The sequence below is a fragment of the Enoplosus armatus genome, chromosome 3 (assembly GCF_043641665.1).
Source record: "Enoplosus armatus isolate fEnoArm2 chromosome 3, fEnoArm2.hap1, whole genome shotgun sequence".
NCBI lineage: Eukaryota > Metazoa > Chordata > Actinopteri > Centrarchiformes > Enoplosidae > Enoplosus > Enoplosus armatus.
The window spans coordinates 8823794-8833740 of NC_092182.1; the positions used below are offsets into that span (position 1 = coordinate 8823794).

General features: G+C 41.7%; 2 protein-coding genes across 2 annotated transcripts; both read left to right on the forward strand.

Annotated features, from left to right (window-relative positions):
- The first annotated feature begins 2006 nt into the window (after positions 1-2006).
- Positions 2007-5018, forward strand: rplp0 (ribosomal protein, large, P0). Its single transcript, XM_070902565.1, has 8 exons — positions 2007-2027; positions 2327-2434; positions 2559-2734; positions 2983-3070; positions 3783-3929; positions 4010-4195; positions 4394-4534; positions 4798-5018. The coding sequence occupies exons 2-8, from the start codon at positions 2381-2383 to the stop codon at positions 4948-4950; spliced, it is 945 nt and encodes a 314-aa protein (XP_070758666.1). The 5' UTR covers positions 2007-2027; positions 2327-2380; the 3' UTR covers positions 4951-5018.
- A 1004-nt stretch (positions 5019-6022) lies between these two features.
- LOC139282727 (golgin subfamily A member 7-like) lies at positions 6023-9362 on the forward strand. The gene is made up of 6 exons (XM_070902573.1): positions 6023-6072; positions 6589-6711; positions 6800-6952; positions 7486-7587; positions 8220-8278; positions 8523-9362. Exons 1-5 carry the CDS (start codon positions 6034-6036, stop codon positions 8265-8267), a joined length of 465 nt encoding a protein of 154 aa, XP_070758674.1. The 5' UTR covers positions 6023-6033; the 3' UTR covers positions 8268-8278; positions 8523-9362.
- Positions 9363-9947: the final 585 nt, after the last annotated feature.

Here is a 9947-nt window from a genome sequence, read left to right on the forward strand (position 1 = left end):
CAGCATTTATGTTGGTTCCCAACCTTTTGGCTTATGACCCCTTAAAACAAAGGAATGCATATTTGGAAGGACTGAAACAATTAACATTGTGTGTAGCAGAAACATGTTCTTTCTGCTTTCTTATCTTCTTAATTATTTCATGACCCCTTACATATATTTTGTGACCCCTTGTCAGGGTTTGACCCCCAGTTTGGGAACCACCAATTAAGGTTAACAGTGTGGAGTATGGCAAGGCACTACAGATGCCCAAATCAGGCTGAGAATAAAATTAACAATATGAACTCAGTGAGCATAGCGTGATTGCTAAGGCTCCACTGGTCAAACAACAATATGTCAACAATCCGACTGGCCTGTTAAAAGTCAGCACTTCTGTATACCTGACTAACGCAGGGACAAGACAACACATCTCGCTGGCGAGGAGAGGTAGCGACCTGAAGTCTGTACTCTGTGAGAGCTTGGAGCTTGCCAGTGAGCTCAGAGAGGTGTGGGTGGCTATCCAGAATCTCCAGGTACTCCAGGTCCTGCAGCTGGTGAAGCTTTAAGAAATCTTTCTCTGGTACATGTTCATGGCGAAGTTTGAGACTTCTGAGCTTTGGAAAAATTTGCGTGATCTGAGCTGTGTGAGCTCCCAAATGTGAGGGCCAGGTGTCTATGTGAAGGTGCAGGAGATTTGGTACCTGCACTGCTACAGCTGCCATGTCGTCCAAGGATAATCCTGCAACACACAGTGTGAGGCTGGTTACTGTGGCTGGAATGGAGGTGACATACTTCCTAACAGGTGGGCCCTTGACTATGACCAGAGTTGACAGTTGAGGGAGGTCTCTCAGCCATGTTTTCAGCTGACACACAGGCGATGGCCATCTTTCTGGCATCTCCTGATGCGAGTGCCTGAAGAAAACAGCAAGACTCTTCAGGCCAGGCATCAGCCTCATTGCATCTTCTGGTAATGAATGATCCATGCAGCTGATAAGTTCCAAACTGGACAAAGCTGGGGCACCAGCTTGTCCACGTGCTCCTCTTACAGGACCTGGGTTGGGTCTGGGAAGGGCGCACAGTATGTGCACACTGGACAATGAGAGATGTCTCAGCTTAGGCAGGCAGGTAAGTATGGACTGAAGCATCCGGATCGTTTCTTCAAAAATTCCCACCTGATGACAAACCAGAGATGTAAGATTTGTAAACTGGGAGACAGCAGAAATGAAGCTACCCATTGCTGGAGTGGGAAATGCAACATCACAAATGCTGAGGTGAGTGAGCTGCTGGGGTTGACACACTGTGGACGCATCTAGCAAAAAAGAAGTGCAACTGCTTCTAATAGCCAGGCGCTTCAGATTTGTAAAGTCCTTTAAGCAGTCGAGGCACGCCTTGGAGCTTTGGTCCATCACCACGGTGGTGAGAGCAGGGAGGGACAGGGCAAGCTGTTTCCAGTCCTTAGCTTTGCTGCTCCTCACCACCACACTGGTGACTTTTCTGCGGCGAAGACTGGCCCAGAAGTGACTGTTGTAAGAGCCATTTTGAAAACCCAGAACTACTGACCAGTCTTTCCAAAGAGATCCGTGGTCAACAAGTTTTTTGAAATACTTGCAGGATGCCCGGACGCTAAACTTGTCTGACGCTGACAGATGCCCAAAAACGTGGCTCCAGACCTCACACGGAAGCAGTAGAGCCGGTTGTGCCATCGTTTTGCTCTGCGATTGGAAGTTAGCTAAAAACATATGGCTAATATTACATCGGCATTCATTTTGCGAGTTACCGTAACCATTAGCCCTGTTGAAAAGGCAGAAACATTATTATTTACTCCACGCTTACTGATTGAAGTCAACACGTGATATACTTACTGAAGTGTTGGCTGTAGTGGGATTATTCTTATTGGTGATAGTGTAGCAACAGAAATGATTGACACAGCAACCATCCAATAGTAGTATGAGTGACGCCCATAGCTCCATTGTGATTGGTGACTTATTTTGTATATATTCTTCTTGCGTCCTTCCTCTTCCTCTTTCTTTCACGCGACCCTGCTGTACGAGGTAAGGACCTCTTTCGCTCTTTCAGAAAACAGAGAACCTAATATCTAGAAAAAAAATGTACCATATCAGGTTTTGGGAATTACACAATTACAATCACCTATACCATCTAAATGTGTTTTGTCTCTTTTTAAAGTGCGGTGTTGTGACTTAACCTAGCGCGGCCTGTTAAAATGCAGCTAGCTTGTCTTTAGCCGGCTAACGTTAGCTGTCGGCCACATGTCAGAGTGTATCTTGCCGATCGTGTCGTTTGCTCGGTTTCTAAAGCAAGCGATATTAACGTTTTCGTTCTTTGCTTTTAGATACTACCTTGTCTTTAAACCAGCTGTTTAGCGATCCTTGGAAGCACTGCAAAGATGCCCAGGGAAGACAGGGCCACGTGGAAGTCCAACTATTTTATGAAAATCATCGTAAGTAGGACTTGGCTTACGTAAGTTCATATTTACACATATCTAATATTTCTGTTAATGCTGTATATTAATGTATACATGTATTAATCCTGTTTCATTAATGTACTTTACCCTCTATTTGTAGCAACTTCTGGATGACTATCCAAAATGCTTCATTGTGGGTGCAGACAATGTCGGCTCCAAGCAGATGCAGACCATTCGTCTGTCTCTGCGTGGCAAGGCTGTGGTGCTGATGGGTAAAAACACCATGATGCGCAAAGCCATCCGTGGCCACCTGGAGAACAATCCTGCTCTGGAGAAGTGAGTGTTGTCTCTACTTTTGCTACCTTGAGCCATCAGTTTTTATATAGCAGGATAAGTTACAATGCAGCTTGTGTGGTACTGCTTTGTCGTTCCCCCTGCAAACAATAACCGGTTTCCTCGCTATACCTGTCTGTCACCCTCCTTGACTGCCAGGGACGTAAGGTTTCAGACACTAAGCAACTTTTCTTATTTGTAGAAATGACAATCTGATAGTATATCTAACTGTTGCTCCCATGATTTGACAGACTCCTGCCCCACATTAAAGGAAATGTGGGCTTTGTCTTCACCAAGGAGGATCTGACTGAGGTCAGGGACATGCTGCTGGCCAACAAGGTAAGATCCCAAGAGAAATGATGGCAGTTTGAGAGCCTGGCATAGAAAAACATTAAGTGTGGTTCATTTAGTTGTACAGCCCATATAACATTGGCTCCAAGTTGATGCCAAAGTCACTTTAAAACTAATGCAGTCAAAAAACAGGCTTGTTGTATTGACTATGTTTAACCAAGTGTACTGATATACTCAAACTGTCAAAGCCCTCAAAATACAAACTGATCTTGATGACATGGATCCAAAATGACCAGTGGAGACTTGGTTTTTATTTAATTAGAGAAACTGTTGTACAGTAACATCAAACAAATTGCATGCTTTGAAAAAAAGGGTCCATGTTAAAAGGATTATAGTTTAATATTTCAGCAGTTAATGCGAGCAAATGGTTTTTTTAAGGTTTGGTCAGTTGCAATCAGCAACATGGTAAGAACCTAGTTGATAGGACAGTCTATAAAGTAGTGTCAATGTGCAGGATAAGTTACAATGCAGCTTGTGTGGTGCTGCTTTGTCGTTCCCCCTGCAGACAGTAACCTGTTTCCTCGCTATACCTGTCTGTCACCCTTGACTGCCAGGGACGTAAGGTTTCAGACACTGGTTCAAAATCTTATTAATCTAATTTAAAAACAATGAGCCTCACACCAATGTTCAAGCATAACTTTAAGACCTAAACTCAACTCTAGCACAAATGGCACACTAAACTGTTACACTCAATACCCAGGTGCCTGCAGCTGCCCGTGCTGGAGCCATCGCCCCTTGTGAAGTGACTGTGCCAGCCCAGAACACTGGTCTGGGTCCTGAGAAGACTTCTTTCTTCCAGGCTCTGGGTATCACCACCAAGATCTCTAGGGGAACCATTGAAATCTTGGTGAGTTTGAAAATTAAACAGATGTTAAACTCAAGTGTCAAATATTTGCATCCATAACTAACCAGCATTTCTGTTCCTAGAGTGACGTCAATCTGATCAAGACAGGCGACAAGGTTGGTGCCAGCGAGGCCACACTGCTCAACATGCTGAACATCTCGCCCTTCTCCTATGGACTCATCATCCAGCAGGTGTATGACAATGGCAGCGTTTACAGTCCTGAGGTGCTCGACATCACAGAGGCTTCTCTGCATGCCAGGTTCCTAGAGGTGAGATGCAGTGCTTGTATGAAGTCATTGCAGTTGTAACTATTAGTAGCATAACAGATCATAAACATAAATTTCATTATACAACCTTGTAAAATTACCATCCAACAAACCCTTGAACTGAGAACTTCATTAACGATCACTTTCAGTCATGTTTTGATGTGAATCTAAAGTGTTTCACTATAAAACTGATGTATTCAGGGTGTGAGGAACATTGCTAGTGTGTGTCTGGAGATTGGCTACCCCACTTTGGCCTCTGTACCCCACTCCGTCATCAATGGCTACAAGAGAGTCCTGGCTGTCGCTGTTGAGACGGGCTACTCCTTCCCTCTGGCAGACAAGGTATGCATACAAACTAGAAACTTACCCCATTGGTTAACCTGCAGGATAGGTTTTGGTGTAGTGCTGCATTGTTAATCACCCTACAAAGGGAAACATGTTTCACTCTATAGTTTCTGGTCAGTCAGGATCACTTGGTTTCAGACAGCAAATGCCTTTCAAAGTTGTAGTGGAATGCTTTAATTGACCTTTACTCTGAGATTGTTGCCTGACCAGGAAACCACATGGTGTAAATAAACTAAACTCACATCTTTTTGTCCTCACAGGTCAAAGCCTTCCTGGCTGACCCATCTGCTTTTGCTGCTGTCGCAGCACCTGCAGCAGCTGCTGAAACCGCTGCCGCTCCAGCTGCTAAGGAGGAAGTTAAGGAGGAGTCTGAGGAATCAGATGACGACATGGGCTTCGGGCTGTTCGACTAAAACAAATACAGCGAACGGTTCCACATACGAGTCAAATAAAACCATGATTCAATTTAAAAGTCTCTTTAGCTCTGTGCCATGTGTGAATTTATTTTGGTGTTAGTAGGTTGCAGCTTCCATTAACTGTTTAAAGGTAGACTATTTGGCGTTTTGTTGCTGGGCTTTTTTTCTCGCATTGAGGAAGAAAGGGCATGACAGACTTCCGTTTGGGCGTGTCAGCCTTCGAAATAAAACTTAAATTGATGGCAATTTTGCAAAGCCCCACAATACTTGATAAAATAGATGGCAAACGAAAAACTAAGTGCATTTTAATGACCTAGTTAAAGAATCATAAGGATTGTTTTTGCTTCGTGACGTATCACGCAGATATTGAGCAAATTCTGTTGAAGGGTCAGTGAATATCTACGGTTTATACTAGCCGACCCCAGCCTCTCCATTCACAATCTTGTATTCCTATTCAGTGGGGCTTGAGCTTACATTTGGATAAGGTTTTTAAGTAACTGGGCTGTATCGTCTAAACTAAATCAGTGCAAATTCATAGGGTCACCCTTTATTTTTATTTTTTTTTTAAGGCTGCTTTTGCTTTACCTCGTTATAAAGTTTTACTTTACAGTTTCGCATTCTTTCTGATCGGTTTAGAAAGCGTATCTTTGCTCTGATCCATGAGAGCCTAAGCTGTTATGATGTAGTAGAGGTTGTGGGTTTATCTTTTAAGCTGCGGCCAGCGCTCACTGACTCCTGCCGAGTCTGATTGAGACAGGCTGTACAGCTGCTGTGATTATGACTATCCATGAAATGACAGCTTTGGCAATTGCTGCCATTGTGGCTGTAGCCGTGTAGCCCACAGCTTCAGCCAGCGGCTATTTACTGACGGAGCTCGGCTTTTTAAGAGTATTGAACAATAAATGTGCGAGGGAACGCAAAACTGTCTATCTAGCTGCAATTATAGGCATACAGGCTTGCAGCTAAAAGAAATGTTGGCAATGTATTATCGCATTTCACTTAACAAATCTGTGCAAAAGACACTTTTATTCTGAAATAATGGGCCGGAAGTCATATCGGGCTGGTGGCCCTGGAGCATAGATGCGCAGCAGCTCAGTGGAAACGTCCACTATGGCTGAGGTAAGGTGTTTCTATTAGTTTTATAGATCGACGCGAGATTAGATCCCTGAATATTTAACATGTTTACAGTGATGTATTGATTAGGGTGATGATTAAGGCTAACATTGTCATACTTTCCTGCGGTGTTGATCGGTCAGCAAACGTAAGCTAACGTGTTATTAGCTAGGTTAGCTACCCCATATCTTGAACGGATCATGGTATTTAATACTATTTTATAATATATTATAACGTTATTTTATAATTTTCTGCAGTAGCCAGAATCAACATCACATAGGCGGTAATTGTCATCGGATTAGAATGATAGAAGCAAAGACACTCAGTGTTGTGGTAGCTTGATAAGGGAAACGCTAGTTTATGTAGTTATAGGTGTTTAACCTTGGCTTGATATTAGTATAAGGGTCCTGATTGCCCTCAGAGTTTATGTGTAGCTAGCTTTACAGTCGGTGCTCCTTTTCCAACCCTTCAGACAGACACTGTTCATGAAAACAGTCGTTTAAATTTGGATTCCTTGTCCAGACACACAGTTTACAGGACCTCCAGCAGCCAGCTGTCTCCTCCAAGGTGTTTGTTCAGAGAGACTACAGCTCAGGAACCCTCTGCAAGTTCCACACCAAGTTCCCCTCTGAACTTGAGCCAAGGGTATGTATGTACAGTGTTTACATGGATGTTATGATCGTTGACTGAATGTTAAAATGTTGCGTATAATGTCTAAACTGTGTGGTTACAGCTCGATAAGCAGCAGTTTGAGGAAACCATCCAGACTCTAAACAACCTGTATGCAGAGGCAGAGAAACTAGGGGGGAAGTCTTATTTGGAGGGCTGCCTGGCTTGTCTAACTGCCTATACTATCTTCCTCTGTATGGAGACACACTATGAAAAGGTAAAACGGCTTTAATGTTGCTTACACCTTCAGTGGGAGACTCATTCCTCCCAAATGTACAACTGAGTGCCACAGGAAATCATTCCTGCCTGTGGCCATCAAACTGTCCAACTCTTCCCTCTGAGTGTCACTGACTGAGAATAAACAGACTGGAAATCTTCTACATATACTACCTCACTATTACTTATTCTTAAGTATATATATATATAGACATACATATACATTGCTGTTGTATATATTTTTTACTTTTATTTTTCACTTAAATATTGTAAATGTGTATATTTTCTTTTTCTAATTTTTTTTTCTATTTTGTACATACTTTTATTTCTAAATTTATGTTGCTTTCTACTCTTGAATGGGATCACCAGTACTGTACAATTTGGCCCCGGGGATCAATAAAGTATTTCTGATTCTGATTCAGATTCAGATTCTTATATCATCAGCTCACATTTGGGTCTGTGGTGGGTTGGACAGATCTACATATCATTACATATCTTAACTGTGTGTACTACTGTCCGTCTCACTGTGTGCAGGTGTTAAAGAAGATCACCAGGTATATTAAGGACCAGAATGAGAAGATATATGCTCCCAGGGGCTTGCTGTTGACTGACCCCATAGAGAGAGGCCTCAGAGTTGTATCTTTTGCCTGGCTAATGTCAGATGAATTGCATGATCACGAGGGTAATTGACAGTAATGGAGTCATTATGTAGACACCCCATGTTGTCTGAAGAGTATGTCTGTTTTGTTTTTTTTAGGTCTACACAGCACATTTCCATGTCCACATTGTGATACAATGAGGCTGATCTGCTAACAGCTATCAGCTTCTTGATTTTCAGTTTTTTAGTGGTCTTTGTAGTGACTTATTTCTAGATCAGCCATAATTGTTCAAGATCAAGCCTGTAGTTAGGTACACAGTGTATTGGCAAATGGCAGTAAACAGTGGGGTAGAAAAGTATTGAAGTTATACTAATGCGAAATTAGGCTTACTGGTAGGTTTTGGCGATGTTGCCTAGCACAGCTATAAATATTTCAATCTACATGCTTGGCCAGGTTATTCTATGATGTGCACCTAATTTTACACGCCACCTCTAAACTAAATAGTGTCTACTCAACCTTAGGAAAATGTGGCTCTTAACTCCTTAATTGTGGTAGTACATTTAAACATCGGTAACCTTGTGTATGCTAAGCAAAGTAAATTGTTGTTAATTATATAAGAGAAAATGTGCATGTAGCATTGTGTATTTCCCTTAACTTGCTGTCTTCTAGGTTGAAATTACCATCTTTGAAGACAGAAGTATTGGCTCTGGAAGATAAAGAAACTTAGGGTATGGAGTCCTTCTGATGTATTTTTAATGAAGAGTCAGGTCCACTGCAAAAGGCTTTGGAGCTCCTATTTGACATTTGTGCCCTTAACTTTTTAGTCACAGTCAAATTGATCACTGACCACTTTTAATTCCATCATGCTAATCCTGTAGTAGGACTTAAAATAAGCCTTAACTCCATTGTCTGTACCCATCGCTTATCCTTAATGCTTACAGACTTTTCTTCTTTCTTTCTACCTCTGTATAGGGGGATGACTCTGACCAGATACTCTTCATCTGTCTGGCAGCACATATTTAAACATCTGCTTCACCTGATTGGATGTATATAATTGTGATCTGATCCTTTTCTCTGTTATTTATATGTACTCTTCTGCCTGCCTAGCCTTTTATGTTTGCAAATGTGTTTACATGTGTTTTTGTACATGCAGCATTGTCTAAATCATGTCCTGTTGATCAAGACCGGTCTTTATGAATAGTGCCACTGTGTTAAATGCAACTTTCTGATCATGGTAAATATAAGTAATTTGACTTGTGTATCGTTTTGCAAATAATATAAAGTCAAATAATGTGTAGTCGCCAAGAACTGTTGGAGAAATAGGTTGGGACTGAGTTGTTGGCACAGTCTATAAACAGTAATTCTGTTATGGGCTGTACTCCACAGTATTAACATACTGGTTGTAGCCTTTGTTGAGGCAAATATGTTGTTATCTGTGCATGAATGTGACTTTTTTTGGGGGGAGGGGGGTCATGTTGAAACACACACTGTAGTTTTTTGTGACTTCAAAGATACAGCATGTTAGCACAAAATAATAATGTGATATAGTTAATTTTGAGAAACGTCACATTGTCACAGTAAAACTGCACTAAACCTCCCAAGTCATATTCAACAGCCATGTTTCATGTTTCTCATAAGATTCAGTATCTATATTGTGAATGTCATCTCCCTTTTCATTATCACCAAACACCACAGAAACCTTAAACACTCTGAACTCCACAGATGATTGCTATTGTTGGTGTTTGATACAACCGGTGTACCTTTCTTACAAATATTGTTGTTTTATCTAAATAAATAGACCTTTTCCTGAAATCTGTAAAGCTCCTTGTGTTTGACCTCATTACAAATATCAGAGTGCATAAGGCTTTGAAGAGAATGAGCTTTAGTATTATGTGTGGGAAACGGGTTGAAAAACGGTATTTGTTTTTTTGAATAATTTTGAAAAATGATTACCACACAAACTGCACTTACATTTTTTGCAGTCAGGTATAGATTTGTAGGAATGTCGCTTTTATTCTGAAGAAAAGAGACCGGATATCTTGCTGCTTCTGAAGGGACGGACATCTGCCTCCGGAAGCTAAATAATGATAGCTAGCTACTGAACCACTGCTGCCTGAGACTTTGTTGTCCCCTGCGCTCCAGTCCACAGCAACTCACTAAAACAACCCCAAGGCAAAATAGTAGCTACACTTTAACCTTAACGGTAAGCCCACTCGAGTTACTACAAGCTTTGGCTAGTGTCTGGTAGACTGACATTTACCTCACATGCGTTAACGATAACCAAAGTGGGCTAACGCTAGCTTTGTTTTGAATTGGTAACGTGTGGTTTAGGGAATGAAAACACATCATAACAAGCTTACTAGCTGTCGGCTCTACTTGGCTAACTTTAACTAACCA